The sequence below is a fragment of the Brachypodium distachyon genome, chromosome 1 (assembly GCF_000005505.3).
Source record: "Brachypodium distachyon strain Bd21 chromosome 1, Brachypodium_distachyon_v3.0, whole genome shotgun sequence".
NCBI lineage: Eukaryota > Viridiplantae > Streptophyta > Magnoliopsida > Poales > Poaceae > Brachypodium > Brachypodium distachyon.
Window position 1 is genome coordinate 30,024,204 of NC_016131.3, and position 18,457 is coordinate 30,042,660.

The 18,457-nt window shown below is 44.2% G+C and overlaps 2 protein-coding genes and 1 long non-coding RNA gene across 3 annotated transcripts; 1 reads left to right on the forward strand and 2 right to left on the reverse strand.

The window, feature by feature from the left end:
• Window positions 1–714: 714 nt before the first annotated feature.
• On the reverse strand, window positions 715–5,825 carry LOC112269759. Its single transcript, XR_002961725.1, has 3 exons — window positions 5,688–5,825; window positions 1,039–1,232; window positions 715–918 (listed from the first exon to the last, which is right to left on the reverse strand). It is a non-coding gene; the product is annotated as an uncharacterized LOC112269759 (long non-coding RNA).
• On the forward strand, window positions 4,410–13,972 carry LOC100822102 (auxin response factor 19). The gene is made up of 14 exons (XM_003563471.4): window positions 4,410–5,056; window positions 5,731–5,849; window positions 7,189–7,287; window positions 7,367–7,423; window positions 7,517–7,672; window positions 7,762–7,846; window positions 8,126–8,216; window positions 8,383–8,547; window positions 8,651–8,773; window positions 9,228–9,303; window positions 9,434–9,563; window positions 10,294–12,146; window positions 12,942–13,132; window positions 13,408–13,972. The coding sequence occupies exons 1-14, from the start codon at window positions 4,954–4,956 to the stop codon at window positions 13,607–13,609; spliced, it is 3,450 nt and encodes a 1,149-aa protein (XP_003563519.1). The 5' UTR covers window positions 4,410–4,953; the 3' UTR covers window positions 13,610–13,972.
• Window positions 13,973–15,180: 1,208 nt separating this feature from the next.
• LOC100822413 (AIG2-like protein D) lies at window positions 15,181–17,993 on the reverse strand. The gene is made up of 5 exons (XM_003563472.4): window positions 17,754–17,993; window positions 16,836–16,908; window positions 16,261–16,353; window positions 16,047–16,130; window positions 15,181–15,533 (listed from the first exon to the last, which is right to left on the reverse strand). Exons 1-5 carry the CDS (start codon window positions 17,891–17,893, stop codon window positions 15,399–15,401), a joined length of 525 nt encoding a protein of 174 aa, XP_003563520.3. The 5' UTR covers window positions 17,894–17,993; the 3' UTR covers window positions 15,181–15,398.
• Window positions 17,994–18,457: the final 464 nt, after the last annotated feature.

Consider the following 18,457-nt stretch of genomic DNA (forward strand, 5'->3'; position numbering starts at 1 on the left):
AAGCCGCCAAGAAGCGCCGGATCCAGTTGTCTCCGCTCAGCGAAGCACCAGATCCAAGCGCCCTGCTCCCAATCCCAGCACCCAGCCCCACACCAACCCCTGGGACGCGTACCTTGCGGCAAATCTGAGCCGCCGTTTGCCGAAGCCGCAGACCGGGCCTGCCCCGCCACAGACCGGCCGGTCAAGCCGAGCAGCCAAGCCGAGGGCCGTCCGGCTGGGACAGAGAAGCCATGCCCCACCAAGGACCAGCCGCGCCGCCCACAATGCCGCTGCCACGCGTTGGATCCCGCGGAGGCCGCGGCAGATCCAAGCGGCCCAAGCAGCCGCGCGCTGCCCGCCGAACGCCGGAGACGCAGAGCCACCGGTAGCTCGCGCTGCCGACGAGGGCGCCTTTTATCACCGGAAAGCACCGCCTAAACCACCTCCGACCACCGTCCCTACAGAAAGTAAGAGCGCCCACGAGGTCGCAACCTGACGATGAAGCCTCGCCACCGCTGTCGGCCACGCGGTCCTTGTCCGGTGGCGTCCTCCGGCGGCGACGAGGGAGGGAGGGGAATGGAGATCTGATGTGGCGGCTAGGATTTGAGTCGCCGCCCATGTCGTCCAGGAGCGAGCGACGCGGGGGCCCTTCACGCGTTGGTCGTTGCTTCTTATTACGCCTAGTTAGTCAATCATATTACGCTTAGTTAGTCAATCATATTACTCTTAGCTGGGTACTGAAAATACAGTCAAAAAAAATAGCTGGGTACTGGAAATACAGAATGCTATCAATTCAATTTACTAGTACGAGTTTACGACGATGAGCTTTCCGTCAAGCATGCGCAAAAGCAAAGCCGGTGCTGCGCGTGCGGGCGAGAGAGCGTTTTCTGCGTGAGCCCCCTCAAACGCAGCAACGAGTTATGCGTGCCTCCATTGCATCTTCCATCCAAATCAAAGCAAACAAGAATGTGTTAGTACTTATAAACCGGAACGGAGTGAGTAAAAGAAAAGGTCCACACGTTTTAACGCGAAATCATAGCAGTGTATGCGCGGTTTCACCTTTCTGCCGCCGCCCGTGGGGCGCTCGTCCGCTTCACACGGGCAGGAAACAGAATGATCGCCACAAGATCCCGCCGGATCGTAAAACAGCAGCAGCGAGGTCTCCACGTGGCGTACCGTCGTTGGCCAGCACTCAGGACCCCACCGACCCATGATGCTGGGCGGTGTCATCCCGTCTCCCTGAGCGCGTGGGCCTATGATACAGTGGTACAGATAGCACTGTTCAGTGTTCACCGATTTCCACTGGAAACTCCAGTTATTATCACCATTAACAGTGAAATATAGGTTGACCGTTGATGAACCCTCTTGACCCAACAGCTCGATGACAGTTTGCCCCTGATATGCCCTAGAGATACTAGTACCTACCTAGGCTAGCTAGCCAAGGCGCGAGAGGGGGGGCAATCATGCGCTGCAAAATAATATTCCCAGCAAAGATGCCCTTGATTAGTACACTTGGATAGGAGTAATAAGATAAAGAAAGAGATGAGCTAGGCCGATTAAGTAAGGAGGTTAAGCTAGTTAAATGCAAGTGGGGCGCTTAGTTTAAGGGATGATGCACATGGCGATGCATGATGGAGCTGGTGAGCAGAGACCACAGGAGATTAGCAGTAGGTGGCCCTCTCCCCCGGCTTCCCGGCTTTGCTTTTGCTCCGATCGCTCCAATTATCAGGGGCCACGCCCTTTCTGCTCACGCCGGTCTAGGAGTATAACCTGTGTGCTATAGTCTATAACCTGAGTGCTGCCTAGGTTTGGTGAAAGTAATCTAGAATTAGTGAAGTTGTTTCATATTTGTGCAGGGATAGCTATACCTATGTTTCGTTAAAGTAATCTAGAATCAGTGGAGTTGTTTCATATTTGTGCAGGGACCGGAGTTCCATCTGAGTACCTTATTGGAGGTGTTCTAGAGAAATTGGAGGGTTGCCTCAGATCTTTTAATCACAGAGTAGTTGTCTATGAGCACCTAAATTCAATTCTTAGAGGTGCTCCTTTTCGACTTTAGATGTTTTAATCACATCCTCAGTAAAACTACATTTCTTTTCATGACCGGGTCAATTAGTCTCGGTCATGGTTTCAAAATTTGGATCGAGGATATTTCAGGCATCTCATAATAAGTGAAATTTATGATACTCATTCGTCTAACAAAAGATGTCTTAAATTTGTCAAAATTTGAAAGTATCTAGACCAGGGGCGGAGGCAGGGACCATGCCAGTCGTAGCCCTGCCCCCACCCCCCCTAAGATTTCGATTTTCTACTTGAATCCCTGCATAACTTTACGATTTCACCATATGAGCTTCATATTTTTATGTTTTGCCCTCTTAATAAATAATCCCTTCTATTCCGGCTCTCCCTATAATTTTTTTCCTGCCTCCGTCTTTGATCTAGACATGGCTTAGTGTATAAATGCATTCAAATTTAGTCAAAGTTAGGACATCCTTTGTTGGACGGAGGAAGTATTTGAATATTTCAGTTCTCAGTATAGCCAAGTGAAGGAAATTTTAACTTGAATTTTACTGAAATCGAACCAAACAAAAGCTTGTTTTCGCTTGAGTTCATGGGTCACCAAAAGGCAAATACTCCACCTCAGTACCTACTAAATGACTGAAACTTCCAAAAGGATTGTGCAATTTCATTTAAAAGGAGAATCATCCTCGGCTTGCACATGTTAGCTTGAGTCCTTCTGTCTAAGCATCATTTCAAGCTACAGTATTTTTCGCCTCTAAAAAAAGCTACAGTATTTTTCTTTGTGTCTAATCAGTTGTGCTAATACTTTTGTCTGTTTTTCCTCAACTTATTTCACAATAAATACCACGTTGTGGCTATCCCCGTAAAGAGAGAACATCTTCAGAGAGAAGAAGCAGAGTTTTACATTGATCCCTGGCGTTCTAACCAAGTTGACAGTTTGCATATGACAACTGTTCCTTCATGTTATTATCTCCATCAGGTCGAGGTCCCATCCACCTAACCCTTCCAACCAACCCTAAGTTCCATCCAACCAGTGAAAGCTCCAGCAGTCATGGTCAAAATTAGCGGCTAGGATTATTCTACCGGCTTATCCCTTAAAGATTAAGCGCGGGAGGGGCTAGTTTGGAACGTAAGCACAAGTCATGAGGGGAGGGCTAAAAAATGCAATGGTAGAATATTTAGGAGAATAAGGAAAGTTCGGTTTACTTTGAACTGAAGAGGATTGAAAGGTACTCGTACTATTTCTGGTACATGTGGCCATTCCTCTAGTGCCGTGTGTCAGTGTTGTAAAATGGAAGGATTAATCACGTACGCAAGCGTCCAACAAAATTGAGTGCCTAAGGTCAAACATCTTTGGAACGTCACCAATTCACCTAAGAAGGACTGTCTTTGTAACACAAACTTTTAGCATTTGGCTATGCGTTCTTGATATAGATCTCTAAGATCAACAGAAATCTTTCCTAAAACACTTGTTGGATTTGCTTAACTGATGTCACGCAAGACACTTCTTAGAACGGAGACTTCTTAATGATGTTAGTAATATAAGTAGAAATGCGCTTGCTCATATAAGTAGAAATGGGCTGCATCGATGCCCCATTCATGCGATTTAAACAATGTGCAAGCCATCTTCCTCCTCTGCCTTCTTATTTTTGCCGCGTTTTGTGCATTTTTCTTTTCCATACATCACATTATGTGCTCCAAGGCCAAGACTTATTGTAACGGTAGTGTGACAATGATGGTTGAAACAAGAGTGAAGCTTCAAGGGCAGCTATTCTAGTAGGACGTGTTCTTTTGGCTCATGATATTCGGACGTATTAAAGATCAGATCGATCAAACACGGCATGAGCGACGATAAATGCGCTGTCTACAACAAGAATGAAAACACTGCACGCATATTGAACATGCGGGACCGGATCCACATGTCAGCAACCTAGTATATTCTAAGATATGGCTCCCCACCGACAACATTTTTTTTTAAATGACATCACTATAATAGTTTAAAAATTATGCAAAAAATTGCCATAAAGGATTTATTTTACAAAACAAACGAGGAACATCTAACCGAGAAATGAGTACTTCCTTCCTCCGGAAATAAGTTTCAAAATAAATGAATTGAATTTGTATAACCCAGTGAGTATATATTTTTTTTGTTTGGTACATGGTTTGCTCGGACGTGTGAGTAGCTATAAATTTATGAGCGGGACGAATTTTGTTTAGTTTTTCAGACGGCAATGATGGACGGCGTACAGCAAGACAGGAGAAGTAACCGAGAAAAAACAGGATATAATAGCAACGGAAAATACACTCCCAGACGAAACGAAGATATAAAATCCTTGGAGGGCCCACGGCGGACAGGCAGAGAGAGAGCAAGAACAAAATGGGAGCACAGTGAAAACAAGAGCAAGGAGAGAGAGAGACGCAGCTGAGCCCCTCCCTACGCGGCGGCTACGCCCCTCTCTCGCTCTCTCTCTTCCCAAGCTGACAATAAGAAAAACTTTTAATCCCCCGAGGAGGCAGGCGGAGCAGAAGGAAGGAAGGCCAAAGCCAACCCAAGAGCAGCAGCAGCAGCGCAGAGCAAGCAGAAGCAAAGAGACACAGCAGCAGCCGGCCTACGCGCTTCCCTACGCCGCCCTCTCTACTCTGTAGAGTCTAGGCAGAGCCGCCCGTACTAGCCTGGCCTAGACAAAGAAACAAGTCTTCGGTCTCGGCGCCCCGTGCTCGCCTGCTCCCTCCTTGTCCCATTCGTGTCCGGGGGGGACACACACCGGCGCGCACGCACGGCCGGCCGGGGGGACGGCCTGTTGCCTGCTCTGCTCCCGACGGCGACGGGACCTCGCCGCCGGCTGCCGTGGCGCCATGCGTGGGGCACCGCTGAGGTAGGTAGAGGTAGCGTAGCGGCTCTCTCGCCGGCGGAGGGTGATCTGGCCGGTCCGTTTGGCGTGTGGGAGGGAGATGATGAAGCAGCAGCAACAGCAGCCGGCGCCGGCGCCGGCGGTGAGCTCTGCGGCCGGGGCGGCGGTGACCGTGGCGTCGTTGGCGGGGGCAGGATGCGAAGGTACTTGATGATTTCCCTCCCTCCCTGTCCTGCCTCCTCAGTGGTTCAGCCCTTCCTTCCTTCCAATGGCGGTTCGGCTTCGGAATCGAACGCTGGCGTTTCCCGTGTTTTTGCTGCCTACTCCCCTCTCGTTGGGTTGGATTGGAAAGGGCCTCGTGATTTTTGTTCTTATTTCTTTTGTTGGCACGGAAGGGATTTCGTGAGGTGTTTTGCATTTTTTTTAAGGGGATTTATTTGGGGTAACCGATGGGTGTGCGGGCCGTCGTCGCGGCGAGCGGTCCGCCGCCGGCGCCGGAGGCGGAGTGTGGGCGGGCACGTGGCAACCGAACGGTGTGCCGCGTCTGCTCTTCTGCATTTATTAAGCTTCTCAAAGTTGAGAAAATTACAGAGAGCCCCTCGTCCATTCCGGCGAGGCGAGCCGTGCGCCGCGTCGTTTCTGTAATAACTTCGTCACTAAGGGTGTTATCTGCAAGATAAAGTTAACAACGAAAAGGGCATATTTGCAAAAGGTAGCAACGGCGGTCACGGCCGGCGCCGGCGGCGTCGGCGTGTGGCAAAATGCCCGAGAAAGCGACGGAACTGAATGCATTTGGGTCCCCGTGTTAAGAAGAGATTTGTGGGAAAGGCTTACTTCTCTTCGGTTACTGACGCGGTGGTTGGTCTTTGTTGTGCAGGGGAGAAGAAGGCGCCGGTGATCAACTCGGAGCTATGGCACGCCTGCGCTGGGCCGCTGGTATCGCTTCCGCCGGCAGGCAGTCTCGTCGTCTACTTCCCGCAAGGCCACAGCGAGCAGGTGAATACCATATTCCCTTCTTTCTTCCCATGCTTCTTGAGATCACTCTGGTGTGGTGATGTCTGTTAGTTCTGGATGGATTCCCTCCATTGGGAGCTCTGTTTTGATTATCTGTTAGATTTGAGTTTTTCAAAGCAAAGTTTGCTTATGGTTTATGATTTTTTAACTGGTGTTTCTCAAACTATTGGGCCTCTGAAGTCCCTTTGAGGATAAGGTTGGTTTCTTGTCAGCGTGACATATAGCAAGGTAGTGATTCGATTTGCTGTGCTCCATTTCGTTCAGTGGTTGTGCCTTATTTGATTTGATGTGATGTTTTGCTGTTTGAGTGCTCAACGTTGCTGTTTTCTCCACTTCATACTACCATTTCTGGCAATGGTTAAGCGACGACTTATTTAAAGCACCTATATTCGGTTCCCACGGTTCCTTGATTCATGAATTGATTTTTTGTTGCTTCTGTGATAATTATTACTTCCCTCTTGATATTTGGATTTTCTTCGGTTACAGCCTTACAGGCCTTGGGGGATAGTATTACTTGAATACTTGGCCAGTTGGTTGCTAGTTGCTAATACTGCTACTATAGTTTGCTTTGTTTGTTACCGATTTTAAGCTTATTGCCAAAGTAGTTGGGGGAATTGGGCCTACTGGACCCCCTTTATGGGTTTCTGGTGTGTTACACCATTCTCTTGCTCCGTTGTTTGGTGGATGAAGCAACCCAGCACACTTCGAATTCTTGCATTTATTGGTGGCACATTTAGTATGTTCTGTTGCAGCTTTCTTGCATTTGGCATTGGAGTAAGCTTGTTTCGAGCAAGTTTACAGGATGGGGTGATGAAATGCTCTTATGTGGGAAAGCTACTGCAGGGAGGTGCCTAATTCTGTAGTGGCTATTGCTTTCCCTTTCCGCTCTACGACGGAAAAAGGGAATCGTTTTAGGCATGTTCGGGAAATGGCTTCATAGCACATGGCTTTGGTTGCTACTTGATCATTTGTACAGTATCATAAAATAAAAATGCTTTATGCTTCCAAATCAAGATTACTTACCATCACATTATATAATATTGACATTTATTGGGATTGCAGAAAGAAAACGTTTAGTTAGTAAAAAAATTTGTTAGATTTATAATGTTAAGTATGGTTGAACTAAACTTTATTTACCACTGAGGTATCTTCTCTTCGTAGTTAAGAATTTCAAGATAAAACTGAAAAAAACTTACAACTGTTGCGCTGATATGGATTTTCAGCATGACAAGCAAATTTGTTACACTTGGTTCTCATTTTGCTCGACAAAGTTATGTTTGAGTTGCTTCGATCTGGGATTTGAGCGTGTTTCATTTGGCAGGTTGCAGCTTCTATGCAGAAGGATGTTGATGCCCATGTTCCAAACTACCCAAATCTTCCGTCAAAGCTGATCTGCCTACTGCACAATATCACTTTACATGTAATTTACAGTCACTAGCCAATTTATCATCTTTATGCTTGTAATCATTTTACTAAAAGGAATTCTATTTGATTTTCAGGCTGACCTAGAAACAGATGAAGTTTATGCGCAAATGACTCTTCAGCCAGTTACATCAGTAAGTACCAAATCCCTCTTGTTTCTCAGTGATACCTCCCTTGACATCCTTTTCGTTCAGGTATGCTAACATAGTTACTTGTGTCTAAATCAGTACGGAAAGGAGGCACTACAGCTATCAGAGCTAGCACTCAAACAATCAAGACCCCAGAATGAGTTCTTCTGTAAGACACTGACTGCAAGTGATACAAGTACACATGGAGGCTTCTCTGTACCTCGCCGAGCTGCAGAGAAGATATTTCCACCTCTTGTATGTAAAGATTTGAGTCCAAACTATAATTTATATAATTTTCTGTATCCTTTGTGCTTCCAATTAAATTACTGTTGCTTCTTTTCTAGGACTTCTCAATGCAACCACCTGCTCAAGAGATACAAGCTAGGGATTTGCATGATAATGTGTGGACATTCCGTCACATATATCGGGGTAAGAAATTTCAGCAAATAGCATTATGGAAAACTATTCCCGCTGCAAATGGTTCCGTTATGTGCAAACTTCCAGTTTATAGTTAGTACTCAATACTGGACATGGTTCACTTGCAAATACGCATAAGAATGATAATATTTTGCACATGGTAGTCCAAGCGTGTTAGCTTCAAAATAGTTTGTTTTGATGTGAATTTGTGTATACTTGTAGCTGCATTATGCCCTAATATCCATACAACTTCTCAATTCATTAGTCATATTTTGGTTTTGGTATAAACAGGTCAGCCAAAAAGACATCTGCTTACCACTGGCTGGAGTCTCTTTGTGAGTGGCAAGAGGTTATTTGCTGGAGATTCTGTCATTTTCGTTAGGTACATTATATCTTCCAATATTATATTGAAGTTTGAACTAAAGAAGAGTATTAGAGATACTACTTTGCTTTTATTATTTTATGCTTCAGAAGCCTTTCCCTGCTTTATTACTCGTGGTGAATTAATGGTGGCTGTTCCTTATTCGTTTTTAATGTTATATTTGTAGGGATGAAAGGCAGCAACTTCTACTAGGGATAAGGCGTGCTAACCGACAACCGACGAACATTTCATCATCTGTCCTTTCAAGTGACAGCATGCATATAGGGATTCTTGCAGCTGCAGCACATGCTGATGCCAACAATAGCCCATTTACCATCTTTTACAACCCAAGGTCGGTTCTGCCACCTAATGTCTTGTTTTAACTATTGATTAGCTCAATTTGGTGAGTTATATTGTCTGTCTGAAATCATGACATCAGAAAATGTTGTTTACAGGGCCAGCCCTACTGAATTTGTTATCCCATTTGCTAAGTATCAGAAGGCTGTCTATGGTAATCAATTATCTTTAGGAATGCGCTTCCGTATGATGTTTGAAACTGAGGAATTAGGAACGAGAAGGTATTCCATCGTTCGCTTTAATTTTCGCTGTCTCAAGTTATTGACTACTCATATTTTTTCTATTTTTCATTGCTTTTTAAACAAAAAAAGGATTCATGGAGATATTTTCATATACTCCCTCTTTCCCATATTATAGGGTGCCTTTGACCATAAATTTGTCCAGTAAAATATGAGTGCCTTAAAAACTATACCAATGAATTTGCATCCGAAAGAAGTTTTCAATGGTATTATTCTTATGGAGAATAACTTGTATATTTATTGTCTAATGCATGGACAAAGTTAAATCTTGAAATACATTTGCGCCTTATAATTTGGGAAGGAGTTAGAATTATATGACTAGATAGCTCATAACTGGTTATCGATACTTTTACTGAATAATGAGGCTTGAGTGCTCCTTCCAATTTGCAGTATTTGCTGTATGCCTGACATATGTGATCAACTTATCATGTTTCAGGTACATGGGCACGATAACTGGCATAAGCGATCTAGATCCCGTAAGATGGAAAAACTCTCAGTGGCGCAACTTACAGGTTCGTTACCTACTTACATTTGGGAGCAACGTTATGCATCATTTTTTTTTCGAAAAGGGGGTGTACCCTGACCGCTGCATCATTTACCCCTCACTGTTGCTGATACAAAGTTTTTGCATTTGTCCAACAGGTTGGCTGGGATGAGTCTGCAGCAGGCGAAAGACGGAATAGGGTTTCAATCTGGGAGATTGAACCGGTTGCTGCCCCATTTTTCATATGCCCTCCACCGTTTTTTGGTTCAAAGCGTCCCAGACAATTAGGTATTTGGTGATTTCTTCAACACCACTTCTTTTGTATTCTTTAAATTACCCTTTAGTGCAGTTGCTGATCCGGGGTGGTAATCCTTGTGCACTTTTGTGCTATGTTCACCCATATGCCCTAATTTGAAGCAGTTGGGAAAGTAGGCCTGTGCAAAGGGTGGTCCCATAGCATGTACTACATTTTTGTGCTCTGTTCACCCATAGGCCCTAATTTGAAGCAGTACATTTTGTGCAAGTTTTTTGCACGGTTCACGGCTCCTCGATCTTTAGAGAGTTGATTAGGTTATGCTCAGAAAAAGAGAGATGGGTTTCTCAGAGTTCTGTAATCCTTAGAACAAATGATTTTTGATCTTTAGAGAATCTACCACACTTGTTTTCTGAGTCATACGAAATAATGTTTGCCCCACAAAAATAAAATTTAAAAATAAGAAATGATGTTTGGATTTTAGGGAATCTACCACTTATTTCTACATCAGGCATCCATGTGGTACAAATCCATTTATGAGGGTGCAATATAACTAGCTAGGCCAGCCTTTATTACAGTGGAGCCAGAAATGTTTTCTGGATAATCTTCTCCTGCTCTCCATCTAATAGCTTAGCTGACTATGAACTTGTTGAGCTCTTATCTTAGTTTAAGATGCAACAGAAGTTTTTGAGGTCTGATTTCTGAAGTGCTTTATTAAACTGGTTTTATGCATTCTTATAAATTATCCTGGTTATTTGCTTACAGATGATGAGTCCTCAGAAATGGAGAATCTCTTAAAGAGGGCTATGCCTTGGCTGGGTGAGGAGATTTGTATAAAGGACCCTCAGACGCAGAACACCATAATGCCTGGTCTGAGCTTGGTTCAGTGGATGAACATGAATATGCAGCAGGGCTCCTCATTCGCAAATACAGCCATGCAGTCCGAGTACCTGCGGTCAATAACAAACCCCAGCATGCAAAATATTGGTTCGACTGATCTCTCGAGGCAGCTCCTACAGAACCAGCTTCTGCAACAGAACAACATTCAGTTTAATACTCCTAAACTTCCACAGCAAATGCAGCCAAACAATGATTTATCCAAAGCAGCCCTTCCATTGAATCAGCTTGGTGTGAGTACCAAACTACAAGAACAGACTCAAGATGCTAGCAACCTGCAGAGGCAACAACAATCCATGAACTATGCACTTCCTTTGAGCCAAGCTCAAACCAGTCTCGCACAAGCTCAGGTTCTTGTACAGAATCAGATGCAGCAGCAGCCAATGTCTCAAAATCAGCTGCCAGCTGCCAGCCAGCCGCCCCTGCCCCAGCAACAACAACATCAACAACAACAACAAAAGCTGCTACACCAGCAGCAGCAGCAGCTTTTACTTCAGCAACAGCAGTTACAACAACACAACCAGAATCAGCAGCAGCTCAATAAGATGCCTGCGCAGCTACCAAATCTGGCAAATCAGCAGCTGCAACTATCGGATCAGCAGCTTCAGTTGCAACTCTTGCAAAAACTGCAGCAACAGCAGCAGTCATTTCTGTCCCAACCTGGAGTCACCCTTGCACAATTACCTTTAATCCAAGAACAACAAAGATTACTTATGGATATGCAACAGCAGCTGTCAAGCTCTCATTCACTTACCCAACAACAGATGATGCCCCAACAAAGCACAAAAATTCCATCACAGACAACATCAATGCCACTACCTATGCAGCCAGATACACAACAGAAGCTTCCACAGAAACAAGCTGTCCCTGCAGACACATCCGAAGCTGCTGTTCCTCCGACCACAACACTCAATTTCAGTTCAGCAAATGGAAGTCCTTTGAGGATGCCTGGTGCTACACATTCTGTAGTCACAGAAGAAATCCCTTCTTGCTCAACATCCCCTTCCACTGCCAACGGTAATCATCTCCTGCAACCAGGCACTGGTAGGAACCAATATTGCAACATGATCAACACTGAGAAGGTACCTCAGTCAACTCCCCCCATGTCAGTGCCAAGCTCTCTTGAAGTTGTAACGGGACCTCCAAGAATAGCAAAGGAATTGCCGAAGTTGACCTCCAATGTAAAGCAAAGTATGGTCGCTTCAAAATTACAGAATGCAGGAGCTGGTCCCCAAAATTTTGTGGATAATGCACCCCCGACAGATTATCTTGAAACAGCTTCTTCAGCAACCTCAGTGTGGCTTTCCCAAACTGATGGACTTCTACATCAAAGTTTCCCCATGTCTAACTTCAATCAGCAGCCAATGTTCAAAGATGCACCTCCAGATACTGAAATTCATGCTGATGTTCCAAGTAACAATACATTGTTTGGAATTAGCAACGATGGTCAGGTAGGCTTCCCTATGGGAACTGATGACTTCCTGACAAATGGACTTGATACTGCCAAATATCAGAATCATATCTCAACAGACATTGATAACAGCTACATAATACCGAAGGATGCCCAGCAAGAGATATCATCCTCCATGGTTTCACAGTCATTTGGTGCGTCAGATATGGCATTTAATTCAATCGACTCTGGAATCAATGATGGTACATTTTTTAACAGAAGTTCTTGGCCTCCTGCTCCTCCAATAAAGAGGATGAGGACGTTCACCAAGGTTAGCGCTGTTCCTGTTTCTTTTACCTGAAGCTAGCGATGCTACTTTGAATGCAGTCTTTCTCTTTAATATTCAGCACTGCTGCAGTATGAGGTGCCTTTTGTTCATTACCATGGTAACATAATGGGAAGATGAAATATTGGACTACAAACTGAAGGATTCATCCCAATTGATTAAGATCCCAATTGATTAAGTTATAAAACGTTACGATAATGCACACATGACAGTGTGGAACTTAGATTACATAACTAGTCCTATGTAAATTCTGTTCTGAGGTGTTATGAAGAGCAGAAGACTAGAAATCCACCTTTCATCTGATATGGCCTCCACACCTGTGCCTTTTCTTTTTATTAATAGAAATCCACCTTTCATCTGATCCATTTATTTCTTTACACTTATAAAGATCTGAGTTGGTGGTTGTCCTCCACGAAGGCTGCTGCTTTGATTGCTACGAGATCACGTAATCGCCACTCATTCTAATACTGTAGCTTTACACATGATGATCTTTTGATTGTAGTTAGCACAAAAAAATTAAAAATTAAACAACACAAGCATAATGCATATTTTTAATTCCGTAGCAAAGCACGTGCATTTAGCTACTAAGATCTAATGGCTAGGATTGAAAGTTTTCACTAAATAGAGGTTTTCACCTGATATTTCGCCGTATTAATAGCAGTTTTTGTTACTGCATCTTGATCTGGGTGACACAGTTCTACACTCAAGCATTTGTTTATTTCTAGTATTCACGAGTGTGTTTTCTTGTTGCATACTTGGCTAACCTAATGGTTTCTCTAGGTATATAAACGTGGAGCTGTGGGCCGGTCTATTGACATTAGTCAATACGCTGGATATGATGAATTAAAGCATGCCCTAGCCCGAATGTTTAGCATAGAGGGGCAACTTGAGGAACGACAGAGGATTGGCTGGAAGCTTGTCTATAGAGATCATGAGGATGACATCCTACTTCTTGGCGATGATCCTTGGGAGTAAGCTTATCTGTCTTTCGTTTTGTGCTTACGTCGATTCTGAAATTTTTGACTCTCAGAATGTCATATATGTAGATGCCTCTAAAATGGAGTAATAATCAATATTTCAAAATACCAGATATGCATGTCCCTTAGAAGTGGTAGTGACAATGTGAAATATGGCCTAGTAGAACAATGAACAAATGGAAATGTACAAACAAGGCTGAGATTCTGTCAGTAGATTATAGCTTGCACATGTTTTGCGCTAATTCTGGACACTGCTGTTGGTTATGCAGGGAGTTTGTCAACTGCGTGAAGTACATTAGGATCCTTTCTCCTCAAGAAGTGCAACAGATGAGCTTGGATGGTGATCTGGGAAGCAATATTATCCCCAACCAGGCTTGCAGCAGCTCAGACGGTGGGGGCAATGCTTGGAGGGCTCGCTGTGATCAGAACTCTGGCAACCCTTCCACCGGCTCATATGATCAATTTGAATGACCTAATTTACCAGTCTATACACACCGTCATTGTGGTGGTCTAAGTAGACGTCACCACCGGAATGATGACCGGCAAAGCTGTGCAGCGCCAGGATGTTGTAGATGCGTCGCTTACATCCGGGAGCGCAAACAGCTCATCGGATTAGTAGTTTTCTGTTTATATGTGTAGTCCTTACAAGAAAGGAAGTAGGGATGGGTAAATGAAGCTTACCTCTAGAGTTTGAGAGAGTTAGGTGAAACATGTCGTACAATTGGAAAGTCAAGTCTGTAGTGACCTTATGCTTCTCTGTTTTGAGGCCATTGTTAAGATCTCCATGACTCCCAAATTGGTAGCTGCAAAAGCAAATATTTTGTCTTGCAGTTCCCTCAAATCTCCAATGAGCGTTATATAGGACAGTTTATGGGAGAAGCAAGTCCATTTTACCCTCCGAACTCATCGGAAAGTTCAAAAAAGAAAAAAAAACCTTGGACTATGAAACATGGCTTGGTGGCGACTGCAATGCCACTCCTCGGGGTCCAACTCCATCGCTGCCGCTGAATGGAGCTAGGCAGAGGCAGGAGGCGGCATCGCTGCCGCAAGGAGCAGCCCAGCCGCCATGGAGCCCTCCAACGGCAACGTCGCAACAAGCTGTAACATGCCCCCTTGCTTCCTCTCCTCCCTAGTCCCTACCCCTTCCCGCCGCATTTGTCATATGCAGCCGTCCCCCGCGGCTCGATCTAATGGCGAAGTAGTCAAGTATCTAGATGGCAACGGGTACAAAACCTGCCGGGTAGTGCCCGCCCAAACCCGTCCCCGCTAACGGGTTTCATTTTTTTTCCGTCCCCGTCCCCATCGGGTTTTTCAGCCCCGTCGGGGAACTCGAACCCGTGAGAATACACAACAAATCCAGGAAAAACAGCAGCATAACGACACAAAAACGTCCCGTTTTAACAGTACAAAATAGTATAATGACAACGCGACACAAAGAGTGTGGCGTGGCACACCATGGAGGAAGCGACTGAGTGAGAGCGAGTAAGCGTGGAGGGAGTGGGCAGCTCGGGATGTTGGTAGAATGGTGGCTATCTATTTGGGGAGTGAATTAGGGTTAGAAACATGTTATATATCTAAGGTTTTCTCGAGGATAAGATGAACTGGGCCATGTATATGAGCTATATCATATTTTTCGTGAAACCCATCGGGTATCGGGTTTGGGGAGTGCGGGATCGGGTTTGAACCCATGAAACCCATCGGGTTTCACTTTTGACCCATGAACAAACCCACGGGTATTAGATTTGTCCCAAACCCGTCCCCTAATGGGGTAAAAACGTACGAGTTTCGGGTCCCCATTGCCATCTTGAGCAATCTGCGGCGGCTATGTGGTTTCGTTGGGTTCTGCAAGAGAAGAGAGATTGGGGAAAAAGAGACGAGGGTGTCCTGCGGGGGGGGGGGGGCAGCTCAGAAGCAAGATTACCAGAAGAAAAAAGCACCCAAGCAGAGCGCACCAATTGCAGAATCAAAGAGGGGTCGTTTGGCGGTAAAGTTCGTGCTACAGTACTAGAAGTTGCATTTCAGCGTGTTTTGGATCAACCACAAGTCGCGCAGAAAATATTTTATTCTGACATGCATTACTATTGGATCAGGGGTCTCACAAAAGAGATATATGCTAAATTGTTTTACCGATGGATGATCCTATAAAGATCTTATTCACAAATCGAGGAGACGAGCTATTTCAGGATACACTAATAAAGCACACACCCAATCAGTTCTTCATGAAGAACGATCGTGGATCTCAACTCTCAACTTGGGGATTCTATTCAGGTTTTTTGATATCCTGCATGAACGATTGGTAGGTCTCAACCCGGGTCTTCGATTCAGGCCTTTCGAGTCCATTCATGAATCCAAGTGTCATTGTGAGGAAATCTTTCATGTGCAGCTTCTTCCACTCCTACAGAGAACACATGATCTATGCAATTAGTAAGCAGAAATCACAATTACAATAGTGGAAACTGAGTAATTTGAAGATCATCACAGCTATAGACCTCTGTCAAATACCGGAATTCCCGAAGAAATGGCATTAGCCATTCAGAAGCAAATTAGCTAATGAGATAAGGAGCGTAGTTCAATGTGACAGTCTTCGGATTAATATACTCATCTAGACATCTAGTGGTCATTAGTGAAAAGCTTATGGAACAAGCATGTTTGTTGCAGTTTTTTCTGTTGGTCTCGCTGAAATCTATCGACATTTGTATCAAGAAATAATGCAGTCGCAGCGTCACTTGGGATTTGGGAACACGATAAAATATTCACTCCAAGAATTAAGGCTGACTGAAAGAACAAAAATCACATGGAGCTAAGATCCTGTGGCTATTGTAAATAGGGCTCTGTTTTTGATTTGGAGAAAAACTCAAAGCTAGCGCCTCGATGCATTATTAGAGAATCTGGAGTGAAACACCCTCACCTCGAAATCCCATTCACCGTAAAGATCTGGATCATCTGCATCACTCCATACGTAAGTGTCAGCAAGCATTGTCTCTGAAGTGTCCTGAAAGGCCAAACTTTCTTTCAGCAAAACTATCGAAATGACAAATTAGTAGCTTGAAACAGTTCAATAATTTGTGAATAAAATTAATGCAAGACAACAGTCTGAGCCACTTAAGTTGAAATAAACTTACGGTTAATGATATCTGAACTCTTCTCCTTACATACTCAAAATCTTCAAATGCATCCAGCAGAATGAGTTCTGCATCAGTAACACCCATGATAACCTGCAGAGCAGTAAGCATAAGTAGAGAAAGGCTGTTGTAAATGTGGCTAAAAGCTATGATCTATTTTTTTTACATAACTATTGCTTGTCAATTCTAACTTGATTGGCGTCATTGCAAAAATATAAAAAACTGCACATAACAACCCGAGCCAAGTGACTTCACCAAAACAAATACAAGAACTTTCACAACTGCACGGTTTAAAAATTGAATCAGTTCCTAAAGTTAGTAAAGAGTAATACTTAAACACAAAGAACTAGACTTGGTGACCAGTCTGACGAAAACAACTTCTAATGGTAACTAAATCCAGTACTTTGACACCCTGGGGTACAAAACCGAGAAACCGCAGACATCTACAAGCAGATAGAAATCAAGCTCTTAAGACATTGCTAAACTAAGTAAACAAAACACAGCCAACTGAGAAAATTGTAGACACATTAACAAAATTATAGAAGGCAAAAAGTCTTGTATAACAGTTAACGAACCTTTCCAGCAACTTTCTTGCTTTCAACAGGTAGGATTGCTGGATAAATACGGCCCTTGACGTTGAACCTATGGCTGCAGACAATAGCATCTCATGTTAAACTTAACCTGAAACTTGCAAATAAATCAATATGAATGGAGAACGAAAGTAGCATAAAAAGAAAGTCTGATTCAAAACTACAACAAGAAAAACAGCAGAACGTCTTCACATGTATAGAGATTTCTTCTGTGATAAAATGTACAGGGATAAATTGTTGAAGGTAGTATATGATCAGTATGAGTACAAGAAATCCTATCAATTCCATAACATAGAACGGAACATGATTCGGCGGTAACTCTGACCAGTTAGACTTACGCTGAAATCCTACAGCGGCACAAGCAGCATTCACTTACAATTTACAAATGATGTGCAGATTTTGCAAAGTTTACCGATGTCCAAGTATGCGTCGAATTCAGCATTATTCTAGAGACCTCTCATCAATTTTTCTGACAAGTTTAGTATGCCATGCTGAAGAGCTAGAGAGTACTCCGTACCATTTATTAGTTTCTACTGTTCATTTTCAATTTTTCATCCTAAAGCTCCTATCAAGTATCAACACATTCGGTTCTCATATACGAACAGTACATCTGTACATTTGTACATGAGTACCAACTGTACCATATAGTAATAGTACACAACTACCCAAAGTCCCAAAGTATTGCGGCTCACGAAGTCACCATCGACCGCTCCAATTGACCAGTAGTGACAGCTAATAAAAAACATAATTTCGTCACCTAGCACCGCCAATTCTGCAAGGAAGGGGGAACGAGAGCGACAAGTATAGAAAGGAATAATTTGGCGGGGGAGTATGGTGAAGGGATCGAGAAACAAGAGAGGATGGGGAGAGGGGAAAGGGGAGCGCGCGTGGATGGATGCGTACTGGTCGAGGAGGAGCGCGGGGGAGGAGGGCGGGACGCGGTTGATGATGGCGCTGACCACCTCGTCCGTCATGAGGCTCCCGTAGACGAACACGGTGTGCGCCCCGCCCGCGGCGGCGGCGGAAGGAGGCGTCGCCGCCATGGCCACGGGAATAGGAGAGGAACGAGGTGTTGCTCTGTGGCCTTGTGTGCTTACTGCTTGTTGTTGACACTTGGCGCGGCTCTGTGAGTTGCAGAGCGAGCTCACGCTTAAATACAGAACAGGGTAGCGGTCGCCGGTAGCGCAAGACCGGCAGCACCATCAAACTTTGGGAAATTCACAAATCGTCACCTGGAAGGTGCGTTTCAAACATGAGGAATATTTGCTTGACCCAAATTCATGTACTCCAGTCTCCTGAACATCTTTAAGTTGAAGATTTAATTAATGTAACTACTCCCTCCGTGTCATAAAAATTGGCACGGCTTTGAACTAGCTCTAGTTCAAATCCGTGCCAATCTTTGCGAAACGAAGGAAGTATAATTTTTTTTGATATAAGACTAATGTTAAAATTTAGGAATGCGCATGGGTCTTTAAGATTAGTCATAGTGCAAGTAACTTGGATAGTAATATGGATGCAAACTAAGCATTTCGATGATATGGCACGACAATAAATGAAAAAAGAAAAGGAGATGATAACTAGATATGTAACCATGACATCGCACAAAT

What these genes read in the sequence shown, in the direction of transcription:
- LOC100822102 (XM_003563471.4), top strand. Translation starts at nt 4,954, where the DNA reads ATGATGAAGCAGCAGCAACAGCAGCCGGCGCCGGCGCCGGCGGTGAGC. An exon ending in GGCGGGGGCAGGATGCGAAG is followed by an intron (nt 5,057 to 5,730) that starts GTACTTGATGAT and finishes TTTGTTGTGCAG; the next exon opens with GGGAGAAGAAGGCGCCGGTG. An exon ending in GGATGAGGACGTTCACCAAG is followed by an intron (nt 12,147 to 12,941) that starts GTTAGCGCTGTT and finishes TGGTTTCTCTAG; the next exon opens with GTATATAAACGTGGAGCTGT.
- LOC100822413 (XM_003563472.4), bottom strand. Translation starts at nt 17,893, where the DNA reads ATGGCGGCGACGCCTCCTTCCGCCGCCGCCGCGGGCGGGGCGCACACC. An exon ending in CCCGCGCTCCTCCTCGACCA is followed by an intron (nt 16,909 to 17,753) that starts GTACGCATCCAT and finishes TATTGTCTGCAG; the next exon opens with CCATAGGTTCAACGTCAAGG. An exon ending in GCAAGAAAGTTGCTGGAAAG is followed by an intron (nt 16,354 to 16,835) that starts GTTCGTTAACTG and finishes ACTGCTCTGCAG; the next exon opens with GTTATCATGGGTGTTACTGA.